The following is an 18,783-nucleotide window of genomic DNA, read 5'->3' as shown; positions in this document are numbered from 1 at the left end:
AGTAGTCACAACAGTTGTGCTGTTTGTGCTAAGTTAAATATCGACACAAGCTGTTTTTATACGAGGTCTGCACAAAAAATCAAGCCCTGATTTGGTGCATATAAGTACTGACCTTCTGATTGGAGTAGTTTTTAAGACCAAGAAGAAATGGAAAGTAATTTTTTAAAAAACTGCATGGAAGTACAAACTAAAACATGAATCAGACTTCAGGCTGCAAAAAAAAAAGTAAAACTACTTTTCTCTTAACCACTTCCCTTTTTTCTTCCCTCATGCGCTTTTTCTTTTTGCATCATTAAAATTAAACTCTAATCCAATGTCTAATATAAAATGGCAAAACTATAAAGCCCTTGTTTGCATAGTATAATTGCCCAAGTAACTTTTTTTGTGAAATACAGTTGATCAAGTCCTTCTTGGTCCCATTCAACATCAAATGTACAATTGAAAAGTTTAGAATGGGCCCCATTCAGTTCTATTGCAGAAATTATTCAAAGTGTTAAACCAATTTAACTTGCCATCTATTTCTTTTTGTACAAAGGTAATCAAGCTTTACCATTGAGTGATAATATTTCTATCAGTTCGTCCACTATAATTATATGGCAGCCTGGGACTAAAAGGTTAAGTTTGTTACTGAGATTCTTTGTGTTATGTTTCATACAAATTAGGAAGAGATGCCATCTTGTTTATAGCCAAAACAAAGTATGAATAATATTATCAAATAAATCATATCAGTCTCTTAAATTTAAACAATCTCTCTCAATGGCAGGCTTTTTGAACTACGCTCCTGAACAGCGGAATTCAGTTGCTAAAACTGTGAGATACATACTCAGTTGTCACTTTTAAACACAGCTCAAAACCTATTTATTTAACCTTGCATTTAACTAATGTTATTTTGTCTTTTCATTTTTATTTTTTATTTTATTTTCTTGTTATCCCATACATGGTCTGTATGAAAAGTGTTCCATGAATGTTATTATTGTTATTATATCACCTCATGTACAGTCCTGTAGTGACTCCTGAGGCTTGCTTAAAGGGGATCCAATTATCTTTTAAGCAGATGCATTGTTAACACTAGGAGCAGCACCAAAGAAAGGATGTACATTATAAACAAGAAAAATAGCCATTGGACCGTTTTTCTTAGTCATACGAGGGGTGATTGATAAGTTCGTGGCCTAAGGTAGACGGCGTCAATTTTAGAAAACCTAGCACATTTATTTTTCAACATAGTCCCCTCCTACATTTACACATTTAGTCCAGTGGTTGTGGAGCATACGGATCTCGGACTCCAGAAAGTGTCCATAGCAGGGGTTATTGATAAGTTTGTGGCCTAAGGTAGAAGGAGATGAGTTATACAGCTCTCGTTACATGCATATGCAGGTCAACTCTTTGAGTGATTATGCAAAAAGTTTGAAGTTAATAACTCATCAGGGGTGATAACTTCGTGGCCTAAGGCAGAAGGAGATGAGTTATTAACTTCAAACTTTCTGCATAATCACTCAAAGAGTTGACCTGGATCTGCATGTAACAAGAGCTGTATAACTCATCTCTTCCTATCTTGGGCCACGAAGTTATCAATCACGCATCTGTGGACACTTTCTGGAGGCCCAAGAGCCGTATGCTCCATGACTGCTGGACTAAGTGTGTAAATGTAGGAGAGGACTATGTTGAAAAATAAACGTGCTAGGTTTTCTAAAATTGACTCCTTCTACCTTAGGTCATGAACTTATCAATCACTCCTCGTAGGAGTGGATTAAGCCATTCGGCCCATTGAGTCTGCTTTGCCATTCCATCATGGCCGATTTGTTATCCCTCTTAGCCTCATTTTCTGACCTTCTCCCTGTAATCTTTGATTCCCTTACTAATCAAGAACCTATCAATCTCTGCTTTAAATATGCCTAAAGGCTTGGCCTCCACAGCCGTCTGTGGCAATTAATTCCACAGACTCCACAGGCTAAAGAAACTCCTCCAATCTCTGTTCTAAAGGAATGTCCCTTTATCTTGAGGCTGTTTCCCTCCAGTCTTACAATTCCCCACTATAGAAAACATTCTCTCCACATCCTCTCTATCTGTAATGAGATTCTTCTGAATCCCAGCAAGCCATCAAAGCTCCTCATAGGTTAACCCTTTTATTCCTGGTATTATTCTTGAGAACGTTCTCTGGATCCTTTCCAATATCAACACAATTTTTCTTAGTTAAGGGACCCAGAACTGCTCACAATTTCCTTGCTGGATTCATTCACCACAGCTGATTTGGAAATCCTGCCATCAAAAAAATACCTTTTCTAACCATTTCTAAAGTATGCTGATATTTTACTTGGGTATGACCTTCTGCAGTACATACCTAAGACTATTTCTGTTGTTAAATTTACTTGAGTGTTTGTGAAACTGCTATTCAGTGGTTAAAAAAAATTAAATAGTACATTGCAAAAGACTTGTCATAGAACCATAGAACACTACAGCACAGTACAGGCCCTTCAGCCCTCCATGTTGTGCCAACCCATATAGTTCTTTAAAAAAGTACTAAACTCACACTACCCCATAACCCTCTGTTTTTCTTTCATCCATGTGCCTGTCCAAGAGGCTCTTAAATACCCCTAATGTTTTAGCCTCCACCACCATACCTGGCAAGTCATTCCAGGCACTCACAACCCTCTGTGTAAAAAAAAAACAAACAAACAAACAAACAACTTACCCCCCTGATGTCTCCCCTGCCCTAAATTTCCCTCCCTTAATTTTGTACATATGGCCTCTGGTGTTTGTTGTTGGTGCCCTGGGAAACAGGTACTGTCTATCCACCCTATATATGCCTCTCATAATCTTGTAGACCTCTATCATTCTTCTACGCTCCAAAGAGAAAAGTCCCAGCTCTGCTAACCTTGCTTCATATGACTTGTTCTCCAAGCCAGGCAACATCCTGGTAAATCTCTGCACCCTCTCTATAGCTTCCACGTCCTTCCTATAATGAGGTGACCGGAATTGAACACAATACTCTTAAGTGCAGTCTCACCAGAGATTTGTGGAGTTGCAACATGATCTCTCTACTCTTGAACTCAATCCCCCTGTTAATGAAGCCTAGCATCCCATAGGCCTTCTTAACCACCCTATCAACCTGTGCATTGACCTTGAGGGATGTATGGATTTGAATCCCAAGGTCCCTTTGTTCATCCACACTCTTAAGTAACTGACCATTAATCCTGTTCTCAGTCTTCTGGTTTGTCCTTCCAAAATACATCTCCTCACTCTTGTCCGGATTGAACACCACCTGCCATTTTTCTGCCCAACTCTGCAGCCGGTCTATATCCTCTTGTAACCTTCGACCGCCTACAGCTCCATCCACAACTCCTCCAATCTTCGGGTCATCCGCAAACTTACTCACCCATCCTTCCACCATCCATCCATCCAGGTCATTTATAAAAATCACAAATAGCAAGGGTTCCAGGACAGATCCCTGCGGCACTCCACTAGTCACCGAACTCCAGGCAGAATACTTTCCTTCCACAACTACCCTCTGCTTTCTTCCTTTAAGCCAATTTCTTTTCCAAACAGCCAAGATTCCACTGATCCCATGCCTCATGACTTTCTGGATGAGTCTCTCATGAGGGACCTTGTCAAATGCTTTGCTAAAGTCCATGTAGACCACATCCACTGCCCTACCCTTATTAATTTTTGTTACCTCTTCAAAAAACTCAATCAGGCTCATGGGGCACGATCTTCCCTTCACAAAGCCATGTTGGCTATCCATGAATAGACTGTATTTCTCCAAATGCTCGTAGATCCTATCCTTAAGAATCCTTTCCACTAGTTTGCATACCACTGACATAAGACTCACCGATCTATAGTTCCCAGGTTTTTCCCTATTACCTTTTTTAAACAAGGGAACTACATTTGCCATTCTCTAGTCCTCTGGCACTTCCCCTGTGGCCAAAGTGGATTCAAAGATCATAGCTAATGCTCCTGCGATCTCTTATCTCAATTCTCACAACAACTGGGGTGTATCATGTCCGGCCCTGGGGATTTATCAATCTTAATGCTTTTAAGAAGATCCAACGCTTCTTCTTCCTTAATCGCCACATTGTCCAGTACACAGGCCCGCTCTACTTCGACTTCATCCTGACCAAGATCCTTTTCATTTGTGAATATTGAATCAAAGTATTCATTTAGTACCTCCCCAACCTCCTCTGCCTTCAGGCACATGTTGCCCTCTTTATCCTTTAGCAGTCCCACCTTCGTTCTCACCATCCTCCTATTCTTCACATACGCATTGAACACCTTGGGGTTCTCCTTAATCCTACATGCCAAGGCCTTCTCATGCCCCCTTCAAGCTCTCCTAAGTCCTTTCTTTATCTCCTTCCTGGCTACCCTATATTTCTCATAAGTGCCTCCTACTTCCTGCTTCTTATATCTAACATATGTTTCCTTTTTCCTCTTGACGAGTTGCCTCACATGTTTTGTCAGCCACGGTTCCCTTTTCCTACCATTTTTCCCTTGCCTCAGTGGGACAAACCTATCCTGCACCCAGCTCAAGTGGCCCCTAAACTTCTCCCACATTACTTCTGTGCTTTCCCCTTTGAACATCTGTTTCCAATTTACTCTCGCTAGTTCCTGCCTCATCCCTTCAAAGTTAGCCTTTCCTCAGTGAAGCACTTTACCATTTTGTCTGATTTTATCCCTTTCCATAGCTATGCTGAAGCTAAGGGAGTTGTGGTCACTCTCGCCAAAATGCTCCCCCACCAGAAGGTCTGTCACCTGACCAGGTTCATTACCCAGAACTAGATCCAGTTTCCTCTCGTCGGCCGGACCACATACTGTGTCAGGAATCCTTCTTGAACACACCTGACAAATTCAGCCCCATCTATCCCCCTTGCACTCAGGAGGTGCCAGTCAATATGAGGGAAGTTGAAATCACCCATAACTACTGCCCTGTATTTCCTGCACCATTCTAAAATCTGCCTGCTTATCTGCTCCTCGGTGTCCCGAGGGCTATTCGGGGGCCTATAGATACTCCCAGCACAGTGATTGATCCCTTCCTATTTCTGACTGTCATGTTTTCTGTTCTGCTAGAAATCATGATCTGCAGTATTTCAGATTTTATTTTTATGACCTCCCATATAGGTTGTACTGATAATGAATAAAAAAAAGTATAAAATGATATCTTCGTCTTGATCTTCCCTGTAATTAAAGAATAGCTTTATTTGTCACGTACACATCAAAGCATGCAGTGAAATGCATCATTTGCATAAAATCAAATCAGCATAGATTGTGTTGAGCAGCCTGTAAGTGTTTCCATGCTTCAAGTGCTAACATTGCATGCCCACAACTCACCAACCCCAACCCTAATTATGTCTTTGAGGGGTGGGAGGAAACCAGAGCACCCGGAAGAAACCTATGTGGTCATGGGGAGAGCATACAAACTCCTTATAGCCGTGGTGGGAATCTAACCCTGACCAGTGATCACTGATGCTGAAAAGTGATTACATTGCTGTGCTACCATCTGATCAAATTGTGTCATGTGTTGTTATGACCATTGCTAAGTGCTAATTTTTCAAAAGAAGTTGTGATTTTTTTTTACTTTGAATTTTTTTCTGTATTTTAACTGTAGGAGTTTACTGTAGATCAAGAGAAATTGCAGTGCTGTACTTTATATCACACCCTTCATCACTATAAATATCATACTTACCTGATATGCAAGAAAGAGGTGAGTTTTTTAAGCTCTGGAACATTTACAATGGTACTAAGAAAGATTGAATAGATTAGGACTGTATTCTTTAGAACATGGAAGATTGAGGGGAGATTTGATAGAGGCATACAAAATTGAGGGATATAGATAGCATAAATGCAAACAGGCTTTTCTATGGAGGTTGGGTGGGATTACAAACAGAGGTCATGGGTTAAGGGTGAAAGGTGAAAAGTTGAGGGGAACATGAGGGGAAACTTCTTCACTTGAAGGGTGGTGAGGGTGTGAAATGAGCTGCCAGTACAAGTGGTGCATGCAAGCTCGATTTCAATGCTTAAGAGAAGTTTGGATAGGTAGATGGATAGTAGGGGTAGTGGGGAGGTTACGGTCCTGGTGCAGCTTGATGGGAGTAGGCAGTTTAAATGGTTTCAGCTTGGACTGGATGAGGGGGCCTGTTTATGCATTGTACTTCTCTGATTCTGACTTGGTCAGACTCTTAAATTGTTAGATTTCAACTAAGTAGATCCCAGGATTATTCAATACATCTAGAATTTAAAATGACCACTAGGATTCTCTCCTGGAAAAAGCACATTTGAAAGCCAATGGTGGTTAAGATGTGTTCTTTTTTGAATTTCAGCCTACATTTTTAAGTAACCTATTTGAAGTATATTTGTACTGTAAATTAAAATTCAGAAACTCTGCTGAGGTGGTAATTATGCATGCATTTGTTTTCACTTTAATTTCCTAATATGGCTCGAATTTTGTGGTTAGCAACAAAGTGGCATGGATTGTCATTGACCTTGAATAATGCTGACCGGAAAGACCTAAGGATTTTTCTGGCCTGTATTTCCCTTTTCCAGTGTTGGTTGCTGTCAGGCTTTCAAAGGGATCTTTCACAGCCAGTAACAGTGATGTCATCAAATTGATTTAGCAGTCAGTTACTTTTGACTAATTTTTGAAGGCAGCAAAGTAGAAAGGAAAAGCACATCTTTGTAATTCCTAACTATTTTACAAAGCGCCACTTAAAGAATGGATTACCTGCATAAAATTAAGGTAAAAATTGATATATCAGGTTTTGTTCAAATTAAAGTTATTTTAAGATCCACTGTATTTTGAAAAAAAATGAACATAATATAATTCTCATAATGGTATATTAAGAATTTTTTTAAATGTCTGCAGTATCTTAGTACATATTTTTAAAAACTCAACCTTATTGTTTGTAGTTTGAGGTATTTCATTTTTTTATGTTGTATATTTTTCATATTTGTTTCTGGGATAGGGACCATTCATCCCATTTAATAAGAGCAGTCTCATTTTTCCTCCTTATTCCCTGAGATCTGTTCTCCTCAATGACAGCCTGATTTTTTTTTCCCATGACCCATTTAGACAATGGATAATTTAGAATAGCCCATTACCCTACCAGCACTTTGGGGTGTGGGCGGAAACTGGAGCATGCAGGGGAAACCCAGGGCGTCATGGGGAGAACCTGCAAGCTGCACACTGATGACACTTGAGATTTTGATTAAATCTCTGATACTCGAGCTGTAAGATTCAGTATGTTTTCATTTTATACATGATTTTCCATTAATCTAGTGGGGGTGGTTTAAAAACATACAGTCTGGGGGACAGCTATATCAGTAACTTAAGGATTTTCACTTTAAATTTCTGTCATTTAGAAATCTGGATGTTGTCACTTTTGTGTGTCATCATTATAACGAGATAGTTTTGTTGCCATTGGCAACAACATGAGACAGTCTATTGAACAGAGGCAACTTGATTCATGAAATGTCAGTTACCAAATGTGTGAAAGTATACACCTATTCATATTTGCAAAGATGTGTGATATGCATTCTTTAAAATTTGTAACATTTATTTTTTCAACCACTTGAACAGGCGTCATCCATTCTAAAGCAGAACAAAGATCTAGGACAAGTTGAAACAATCCAGCAATGCATGGAAAATGAGAAATGGGTGGAGGATCTCTTTGAAAAATTTGGCGACCTTCTGACACAAGCACAGCAGAACTGTTTATAATGTACATAAGGAGATTTTTTCACCAGTTGTATCAATGGCACTAGTGATATAATGGGACGTATCAACATGAACTTTTGCACCCCTGTTGATGCTAGGACTAAGCTCACAATACTGGCACTCATGGGTTTTAATGGACCTTGGATTTTGGCCCACAGTTAAATGGTCATAGTGGCCAAAAAACACGTTTTGACATTGGAAGTAATTATTACAGCTGTAACCACATTTTTTTTTATAATGCCAATGTTTTTGATTTATTTGTATTCCATGAACTTGAGGTATTGAGTAATGGTTATTTACAAAAAAAAGTAAAACATTAAAAAAAAACTTTTGTGACCGATCAAAATGGCAAGGCATGCACTAAGTATATTATGATTTTCTTATTAATATAGTTTAAACATATTAGGAAACTTCTGTTCTACAAGAAATGCTTTAAAATTGATTACTTGACACTTACTGATTTGCAGGACCCAAAATCTGGAGACAACCAGATCTTCCGAATGTCTGCCAACCATATTTCTATACACAATGTAAGGAAAGTTGATGTGCCGTGACGTTCTTTAAAGTAAATTTTGTCATCAGAAAGTAACACTTGCTTTACAGACTGAAGATAGTAATTCAGGAAACTGGATGTAGAGTTGGTGCAATCCAATGACTGTCAATTCTGAACAGGAAAATGTGATGAACACATGTATTTTCCCAATTTGAAGAAAAAAATTATTTTTCCTTTATCCATATTTCTTCAAAAAAATTGTACATTTTATCACATCAATAATTGTATTTTTCAGAGAAAATATTGTGGTTTGAATTATGTTCATGTATCTTTGTAATACACTTTTCATTGTTTCCAGTAAATTCTTTTCACTTACATTGATCACATATTGTATACTTTATATACTGAGGTAAACTACAATTCTGAATTCCTGTTAATACAGTTTGCTTCAGTGTTTACCAGATATGCATATTGGACTAGTTTTGCCTTTTAAGTGTAGCTGTGTTACACATTTCAATTATTTTCTGATACATGAAAATAAATTTCCTACTAAACCTGCAAAAATATCTATTTTTTTAATGTTGCGCCATGCTAAGTAGTTAATAATTCAGCATTAGGTGCAGGATATTTGCAAAAGTTGTTTTAATTTCACTACTTTATTTGGCTGCACTGAATGATACTCTTACTCTGAAGGTTATCTATTGAATTGTTACCTCCCATTCTATGAATCAATAATATTTTACTCTATTAAATTAACTCTTAAATTTTTAAACCTTTAATTTCCTCTTCTCAAAGGCTTTGCTGTTTTAATTATCTTTTAAATGTATTGTTATAAATAATGTTTAACATTTCATGGAATATTTTACATGAACTTTCAGTTTATTTTAAGGTTGTGTCTTTGGTGAGATTGCAGTACTCTTTCCACTGTAAGAGACAGTGTTTCAGCTTTACGACTGCAGCATCTAAAGTTGTCTTGGGCAATGAGCTTAAATCCCAAAAAAATTGCCCACACAGTGCAGCAATGGACCCTTTTCCTCCTTCATTATCTTTGTCACCAAGGCTGCCAGTGTTCAAGATTTCGAGTGGTATAGATGAGGTTAATGCAAGTGGGTTTTTTCCATTAAGGGTGGATGCAATTATAATGAGAGATCATATGTTATGGGTGAAGTGAAATATTTAAGGGGAACTTCTTCACTCAGGGTTATGCGAATGAGGAACAAACTTCCAAAGAAAATAGAAACACAGAAAACCCACAAAGTTGTGCGGAACATGTCCCTACCTTAGAAATTAATAGGCCTACCTATAACCCTCTATTTTACTAAGCTCCAAGTACCTATCTAAAAGCCTCTTAAAAGCACTATAGTATTCGCCTCCACCACCGTTGCCAACAGCCCATTCCACACACTCACCACTCTCTGCGTTATATTAAAAAAAAACTTACCCCTGACATTGCCTCTGTGCCTACTCCCCAGCACCTTAAACTTGTGTCCTCTTGTGGCAACCATTTCAGCCCTGGGTAAAAGCCTCTGACTATCCACACAATCAATATCTCTCATCATCTTATACTTCTCTATCAGGTCACTTCTCATCCTCTTTTGCTCCAAGGAGAAAAGGCCTAGTTCACTCAACCTATTTTCATAAGGCATGCTCTCCAATCCAGGCAACATCCTTGTAAATCTCCTCTGCACCCTTCCTATGGCTTCCACATCCTTCCTGTAGTGAGGCAACCAGAACAGAGCACAGTACTCCAAGTGGGGTCTGACCAGGGTCCTATATTGCTGCAACATTACCTCTCGGCACTTAAATTCAATTCCACAATTGATGAAGGCCAATACACCATACACCTTCTTAACCACAGAGTCAACCTGCGCAGCTGCTTTGAGTGTCCTATGGACTTGGACCCCAAGATCCCTCTGATTCTCCACACTGCCAAGAGTCTTACTATTAATACTATGTTCTGCCATCATATTTGACCTACCAAAATGAACCACTTCACACTTATAAAATGTTTGATTTTCAATATTAAAGAGAAGTTTGGATAAATACATGGATGCAAAGGGTATGGAGGGCAATTGTTCACGTGTCTGTTGATGGGACTAAGCGGAATAGTAATTTGGCATGGACTAGATAGGGCAAGGGTTTGTTTTTGAGCTTTAGTGCTCTATGTGATGTTAAAGAGTGAACAGTGGGATAGAAGCTTTCTTTGAGGCTTTCACTCTTGCACCATTTAAAAAAAAGATTCTATTTTTTTTAACAAAAAATCTAGGAGACCTTGCACTTTTCCACATTACTTTCTATGTTCTATTAATTCATAATGTCTCCAGTCTTGTTTATCTTCTGGAAACCCCACCCAAATTGCCAACCAGCTTACTAGTGACATATCAATGAAAAATTGAACTGGGACTCCCTTTGTCTTACTGAGTTCACAGGGCCCTTAGTAGGAAGTTACACTAGTATCTTGGCAAACATTCAACCCAGTCTTATCTGAAAGCAAATTATTGTATCATTATCACATTGTTCTTCGAGGGAGTTGCTGTTGGACAAATAGTTCTGTATTTCTTATAGTTATCTTTTAAAACTATGTTCTGGTTATTAACTGCTAGTCATCTGAATGCTATGATATTGATGCAGGGACTCCCAACTACTGCTGTTCTAGGCCAAACAGCCTTCAAACTACTTCCTCATCGACTTTCTTCCCATGATGTCAAAAATTGGGGTGTTTATTGATTGTTGCATAATTGTGTAGTCAAGAAATGAAGTAGTACATTCTGTATGCAGGAAAATTGAAGAGTCATTGAAGTATTGGCTGAAAAGTGGTAAATAATGTATTTGCCATGCACTAGCTAAAAAGTCCAACCACTTACCTGTTATATTAAATCAGATTGCCATGTCCTTGACCATCAACATCCTGGGGATAACCATTAACCAGAAACTCAGTTAAGTCAATCATAGAGTACTTCAGCACAGAAACAGAGCCTTTGGCCCTGTGTTGAACTGCTACACTGCCTAGTCCCATCAACCTGCACCTGGCCCATACCCAACTCATTCGTATACTTATTCAAACTTCTCTTAAATGTTGAAATTGAACCTGCATCAGCTGAAAATTGCAGTTACAAGAGCTGAATGTTGTGCAACAATTGATTCTTCTGACACTGGAAATACATACAAGTTGGGAGCAGAACTGAATATGTTGTCTGGATGAATGTATGCATATCCAAAAACACTCTTCATCCCAAATGTCGACCACAAGCTCATGCCAGCTCTATTGTGTACCATCTCATTACACCTTGTAAATACCAGGGAGAAGTAAATGAGTCATTTCCTGATATTGGAAGACTGCTGAGGCATTTCGGCAGGAAACGTCGATTGTACTCCTTTCCATTGGTGCTGCCTGATCAGCATTTTGTGCGTGTTACAGGACATAAATATTTACTGGTGACATTGGTATTTAAGTGATCCCACCATATTTTGCATCACATTCTTGTTTATATCTTTTTCAAAGTAACTTTATGCCTAACGACAAGAAAACATAGTTCACAAACAACATGAAATAGCCTGCATTATTATCTCTAAGGACGAGTAATAGCTATCTTCTTCAGTAGCCCTTGGACCGAGAGTGGGTTTAAGCCACTATCTATTGTGGAACCATTATACTTGGCGGGAGTGGCTAGGATTGACAGCGACATCAATCTTTTATTTTCCGGGCGGTCATTGTTTAGTGTCTCGTAGGCTGCTATTTTCACATGCTCTCAACCGTTATGAATTTGCAATAAGGGGGATATAAAACATCCACGAGAAATATCTGCAACTTCAGTTCCGCCGCAATTGTTCGGATCCTAGCGCCTCGCGCCGGCCGGCTTGGACTTCCAAAGGTAACGGGTCGATTTCCGGCTCGCATGGGACCTCACCATCACGGCTCCTCCAGAGGGGGGGGACTGAAAATTGAGAAGCAGAGCAGTGGCACTTAATAAGCATTAACGCGATAGCAAGTGAAGACTGATAAACGCATCATATTTCAGAATTCGAATGCAGCGCTGAGTGCGGGATTATGTTAGGTGTGTTTTGTGCCAGGCGGTTGGGCGCCGTAGTTTCTCTCCCCGCGGTCGATGCAGCGGGCGGGTGGTAGGGACGGTGGGGCGGGGCCATCCGCCGGTCACAGAGGGAGACGGCGGCCGCTTGGCGACGACACGAGGCATTGAGCGGCGGGAGGGAGGGAGCCCAGGGGGGGCCCCGACAGGCTACTACGGGCCCGTGCTGCTGGTGGCCCGTCGGGGGAACGAATGGGAGCGGCGGCATCATGGCGCAGCCGGGCTGTGTGAGAGGCCGCGTCTCGGCTGAGAGGCTGCGCTCCTGGTGGGAGGTACCGGCCATCGCTCACTTCTGCTCCTTGTTCCGCGCTGCCTTTGCGCTGCCGGACTTCGAGATCGAGGTAAGGCCGGCAATCGAGGCCCCGGATCCGAGGCCTTGTTATACGGGTGATGGGTAGCGACCGTCGCGCCGGACCCCCGAGTTGTCTCCAGGTTCTGGCCAAGCCAGGGCGCCGACGGTACCGAGGCCTAAGGCACCAGGCCCTGTGATTAATCTTCTGGCCTTTGCCTGAACTTCGATTCGCATTCGCCACCCCCCACCCCCGGGTGTGTTGGTGTCGGTGTGGGAATCATGAATGTCCCCATGGATTTCTGATTAACCCGCTTTCATGCTTTGGGAAGGGGAGGATTGATCCAACCTTTGTAGTTGCTGTATATTATTTCCCATGGCTCTCCTCCCCACCCCCACTTCTGATCCTTTTGACCACGTATTGTGTAAGGGTGTTTATTGCCACCTTTCTCCCTTCATTTGTTATTTCGAGGGTGTTTGCTACCCCCCACACACCCCTTTATTGTGGGTGTGATTGTTCCGTGTTCTGAATGATTGCCCAACTCTCCAGAGGGGGATTTACTCGGGCTTCATTTAGCGTAGTTGAGTTGGTTATTGTGAAACCCAATTCACTTTTGTTTTGAATAACGTAGGTGGGCCAAATCGTGTTCGAGTTTTGTTCGACTGTCAGGGTTCAGTGAGCTGCAATTAGGGTAGAGTTAGAAATATTTTAAGTTTCCTTCCCCTTAAGAAAAGGAAACGCTTGTTAAATTGTACCAAGTGGAGTATTATTGCGATGGTTCCTTTGTTATTTTGTCTGGCTGTTAGAGGCTTCGTGACTCACGTCTCGTTAATGTTCAGTATTATATTATATTATTCATGTTGTAATGTCTCCATGTAGGCGAGCTCTGGGAGGGTGAAAACTTGCCTTGAATACAAGCCAACGATGCAGTAATGTTTCCTTTTAAGCAAGGTGTTTCTGACAAACAAATGTGTTTGCAAGTTATTGGTTCGTGAGAATTAACCTAGCACCTAATGAATTACTGAAATGTAAGGGGAAAGTTTGTTAAATCAGAAGCTGGAATTAATTTCAAAAATACATGGCCGTAGAAACAGGTCCTTCAGCCCATCTAGTCCATGCCGAACAATTTAAACTGCCATCTAGTTTCTACTGCCTACTTCCAAGGACATTCCAAGAACATCTCAGGATGTTGTTAATTAAGAAATTATGTCTGTGAGTACTGTGAATAGCATGTGATGCTCTGGATTTCTTGGTATTTTAATTTGTTCAGTTAGATTTTTAAGTTTACTATTTGATCTAGAATCACTGTTAGAATATTAAGTTATTGTGCTGTAATAGGGTGCTGCAGCATTGGACTAGATGGGCTGAAGGGCCTCTTTCTATCTGCACTTGGACTATATACCTCTACCACCCACTTACTTATCCAAATTTCTCTTAAACGTTGCAATTGAATCCACATCCACCACTTCCACTGGTAACTCATTCCACACTTGCGTCACCCTCTGAATGAAGAAATTCCCCTTAAATATTTCATCTTTTGTCCTTGACCTGTGACCTGATTTTAGTCTCGCCCAACCACAATGAGAAAAGCCTGCTTGCATTAACCCAATCTGTACCCATTATAATTTTGTACACCTCTGTTAAATTTCCTCTCATTCTCTTTCCACATTCCTAACCTACTTGACCTTTCTCTATAACTCAAATCCTGCCCATTTCCACTGACTTTGTTAGTGTTACAAACTATGTTCTTAGTCATCAATTGAATTTGACTGTTTAGAACTTGCATACGTAAAGGGCATTTTACAGTCATAGTTCCAAAAGCCTTTTAAAACTAATGGAATACTTCCTAAAGTATTGTCACTGTCCAAGGAATTTAGTAGTAACTCTGTACAAACAGAATTATGATGCTGTAAACTAATATCTGTAAGGAATAAATATTAAAGACGATTCCAATGTTGCCCTGTTGACTGTTGTAAGATAGAGACTGCTGATGCTGGAAATTCGGAGCAGCACGCAAAGGATCTGTATGACTGTGGAGGGAAATGAGCAAAGTTCAAAATAAGTTGAATAATATGAATTTATTACATGTATGTCACCATATGTTTTCTTGCAGCATGCTCAATAAGTCCAAGAAACATAATAGAATGAATAAAAGACTGCACTCAATAGAATGGAAAAACAACCTATGTGCAAGACAACAAAGTACAAAGACAAATAATAGTAATAAAAATATGCAATAAATATTGAGAATGTGAAATGAAGAGTCCTTGAAAGTGAGCTCATAGGTTGTAGGAACAGTTCAGTGTTGGGATGAGCTATCCCCACTGGCTCAAGAGGCTGATGTTGAGGGACAATTACTTCCTGAACCTGATGATGTGAGTTTTGAGGTTCCTGATGGTAGCAGCGAGAGGAGAACATGGCCTGGTTGCTGGGCCTTAATGACGGATACTGCTTTCCTGCACTCTGTGTAGATACAGTGGAATGCAAAAGTCTGGGCACCCCTGGTCAAAATTTCTGTTACTGTGAATAGCTAAGCGAGTAAAACATGACCTGATTTCCAAAAGGCATGAAGTGAAAGATGACACATTTCTTTAATATTTTAAGCAAGATTACTTTTTTATTTCCATCTTTTACAGTTTCAAAATAACAAAAAAGGAAAAGGGCCCGAAGCAAAAGTTTTCACCCTGCATGGTCAGTACTTAGTAACCCCTGCTTTGGCAAGTATCACAGCTTGTAAACGCTTTCTGCTGCCAGCTAAGAGTCTTTCAATTCTTGTTTGGGGGATTTTCACCCATTCTTCCTTGCAAAAGGCTTCTAGTTCTGTGAGATTCTTGGGCCGTCTTCCATGCACTGCTCTTTTGAGGTCTATCCACAGATTTTCGATGATGTTTAGGTCGGGGGTCTTTGAGGGCCATGGCAAAACCTTCAGCTTGCACCTCTTGAGGTAGCCCGTTGTGGATTTGGATGTGTGTTTAGGATCACTATCCTGTTGTAGAAGCAATCCTCTTCATCTTCAGCTATTTTTCAGACGATGAGATGTTTGCTTCCAGAATGTGCTGGTATTTAATTGAATTCATTCTTCCCTCTACCAGTAAAATGTTTCCCGTGCCACTGGCTGCAACACAAGCCCAAAACATGATCGATTCACCCCCTTGCTTAACAGTTGGAGAGGTGCTCTTTTAAACATACCTTTGCTCACTGTAGCCAAAAAGTTCTATTTTAACTTTATCAGTCCACAGGACTTGTTTCCAAAATACATCAGGCTTGTTTAGATGTTCCTTTGCAAACTTCTGATGCTGAATTTTGTGATGAGGATGCAGGAAAGGTTTTCTTCTGATGATTCTTCCATGAAGGTCATATTTGTGTAGGTGTCGCTGCACAGTAGAACAGTGCACCACCACTCCAGAGTCTGCTAAATCTTCCTGAAGGTCTTTTGCAGTCAGACGAGGGTTTTGATTTGCCTTTCTAGCAATCCAACGAGCAGTTCTCTCAGAAATTTTTCTTGGTCTTCCAGACCCCAACTTGACCTCCACCGTTCCTGTTAACTGCCATTTCTTAATTACATTATGAACTGAAGAAATGGCTACCTGAAAACGCTTTGCTATCTTCTTATAGCCTTCTCCTGCTTTGTGAGCATCATTTATTTTAATTTTCAGAGTGCTAGGCAGCTGCTTAGAGGAGCCCATGGCTGCTGATTGTTGGTACAAGGCCTGAGGAGTCAGGGTATTTATAAAGCTTTGAAATTTGCATCACCTGGCCTTTCCTAATGATGACTGTGAACAAGCCATAGCCCTAACAGGCTAATTAAGGTCTGAGACCTTGGTAAAAGTTATCTGAAAGCTCAAATCTCCTGGGATGCCCAAACTTTTGCATGGTGCTCCTTTCCTTTTTGTCACTCTAAAATTGTACAAAACAATAATAATACACTAATCTTGCTTAAAATGTTGAAAATAATGTTTCATCTTTAACTTTATGACTTTTGGAGATCAGTTCATCTTGTACTCATTTAACTATTCACAGTAACAGAAATTTTGACCAGGATGCCCAATCTTTTGCATGCCACTGTACCTTCAATGATGGACTTGATGGACTACATTTTGTAGGATTTTATGTTCAAGGGTGTTGGTGTTTCCATACCAGCCAGTAATACAACTAGCCAACATGCTCTCCAACACTCATCTAAAGAAGTTGTCAAATTTTTAGATGTTATTCTGAATTTTCACAGACTTATAAGGAAGTGGATAGAGGTCCTGTTGTGCTTTCTTCATAATTGCACTTATGTGCTGGGCCCAGCACAGATCTTCTGAAATGAAAACACCAAGGAATTTAATGTTGCTAACTCTCCACCTCTGATCCTCCAATGAGAACTGTCGTGTGGACCTCTGGTTTCCTCCTCTTGAAGTCAATAGTCAGTTTCTTGCTCTTACTGACATTGAGAGAAATGTTGTGGCACAACTCAGTCAGATTTTCAATCTCTCTCCTCTCTGCTGATTCATTACCATCTTTGGTTCAGCCTGCGACAGTGGTGTTGTCAGCAAACTTAAATATGACATTGGAGCTGTGCTTAGCCACACTGTCGTAAGTATAAAGTGACAGACAACATTTTGGGTTAGGATCCTTCAGAACCTCGAGAAAGAGAGCAGATAACTGGTATAAAAAGGTGAGGGGAAGTGTGGAGCAAGAGCTCTGAGAATCAGGTTTATTATCAGTGACATATTCAATTTAAGCTTGTCATATAACCATACATTATTACTCATGAATAAAGCCAAATGAGACAGCGTTACCACAGGGTCAGTGTACAATGACATATTATCAAGAGACACACACAGTAAGCATACCCAATCATGTAATAAGAGTCCCAGGGCCCACCCCATCTGCTGCAGCTTGATGCATTCAAGTCAAGAAGCCCACATAGGATATCAATAAAAATACAGTAGCGCAGAATGTGTGTGTGTATACACATACACGCAGAGTCCACGCCTTCCATCGGTATCACTAGATGACACTGTGGCTTTTGGGCCCAGACATCACTATGGCAGATGTTGTGAAATTTGTTTTGCAGAGGGAGTATAATGTAATATAAATTCCAGTGTGTATAAAAATTAATTGTGCAATAAGAGTGAAAATAGTGAGGCAGTAAGTGGATCTCTGTGAGGGGTGACAGATGGAGGAGGGGAGAATCTGAGAGATGATAATTGCAAGTAACAGGGCTGAAGAACATGGAATTCGTTAGGAGAGGAATAAAGGTAAGGATGCACCAAGAGGATTGTGTGTATGAGATTTAGAGGGTGAGAGGAAGGTGATGGGAGTCATTCGAATGATTGGAGACGGGAAGGGATAGAGCGGTGTGTTTACATTACAAGATGGTGTTTGATGGCATTCCCTCATCACCAGAATCGGCTTTAATATTACTGGCATATGTCGTGAAATTTGTTGTTATGTGGTAGCAGTACATTACAATGCATAAACAAAAATGTAAATTACAGTAAGTATTTATAGTACAAAAGTTAATTTAAATAAGTATTGCCAAGAGAGAAAAAAATAATAATGAAGTTGTCATGGGTTCAATGTCCATGCAGAAGGAATGAGGCTATTCCTGAATCTTTCAGTGTGTGCCTTCAAGCTTCTGTAATTCCTCCCTGATAGTAGCAATGAGAAGAGGGCATGTCCTGAGCGATAGGGTCCTTAATGATAGATGCCTCCTTTTTGAGACATCGCTCCTTGAAGATGTCCTGGCTGCTGGGAAGGCTAGTGCCATGATGGATCAGATTGAGTTTACAACTCCGTGCAGTTTATCAGCTTAGTTCAATCGTGTGCAGTGCCTTCTCCTCTCCCCCCCACCCCCATACCAGACGGTGATGCTGCCATTTAGAATGCTTTCCACGGTACGAGTGACTTTGGTGACATAGCCAATTTCCTCAAACTCCTAGCAAAATATAGCTGCTGTCACACCTTCTTTGCAACAGCAGTGTTGCATGTTGGGCCCAGGGTAGGTCCTCGGAGATGTTGACACTAAGGATTTGCAATTGCTGATCCTTCCCGTTCTTGATCCCTTGATGAGGACTGATGTTTGTTCCCTCATCTTATCCTTCCTGAAGTCTGTGGTCTTACTGAAGTAGAGGGCAAGGTTGTTGCTGTGACAGCACTCAGCTAGCTGATCTATCTTGCTCCTGTACACCTTCTCATCACCATCTGAAATTCTGCCAACAA

At 40.4% G+C, this 18,783-nt stretch overlaps 2 protein-coding genes across 8 annotated transcripts in view; both read left to right on the top strand.

Annotated features, from left to right (window-relative positions):
- The window catches only part of qser1 (glutamine and serine rich 1), a 146,564-nt gene extending 137,677 nt beyond the window's left edge, over positions 1-8,887 (top strand). For 3 of the 6 annotated variants that reach the window (XM_059976113.1, XM_059976114.1, XM_059976115.1), the window contains exons 13-14: positions 5,597-5,692; positions 7,565-8,885. In XM_059976113.1, the coding sequence (XP_059832096.1) occupies positions 5,597-5,692; positions 7,565-7,705 (237 nt within the window). In that variant the 3' untranslated portion in view covers positions 7,706-8,885. Of the gene's footprint in view, positions 1-5,596; positions 5,693-7,564 lie in introns of all 6 variants that reach the window. The other 3 variants (XM_059976116.1, XM_059976112.1, XM_059976111.1) reach the window with 2 other exon arrangements.
- Positions 8,888-12,344: 3,457 nt separating this feature from the next.
- LOC132397387 (uncharacterized) overlaps positions 12,345-18,783 on the top strand; it is a 92,332-nt gene continuing 85,893 nt past the window's right edge. The window contains exon 1 of one of the 2 annotated variants that reach the window (XM_059976095.1): positions 12,345-12,624. In XM_059976095.1, the coding sequence (XP_059832078.1) occupies positions 12,493-12,624 (132 nt within the window). In that variant the 5' untranslated portion in view covers positions 12,345-12,492. The remainder of the gene's footprint in view (positions 12,625-18,783) is intronic. The other variant, XM_059976094.1, reaches the window with a different exon arrangement.

This window comes from Hypanus sabinus, chromosome 7, assembly GCF_030144855.1.
Source record: "Hypanus sabinus isolate sHypSab1 chromosome 7, sHypSab1.hap1, whole genome shotgun sequence".
Lineage (NCBI taxonomy): Eukaryota > Metazoa > Chordata > Chondrichthyes > Myliobatiformes > Dasyatidae > Hypanus > Hypanus sabinus.
The sequence above is the reverse complement of the archived record's forward strand: the minus strand, read 5'-3'. Positions and strand labels throughout refer to the sequence as shown.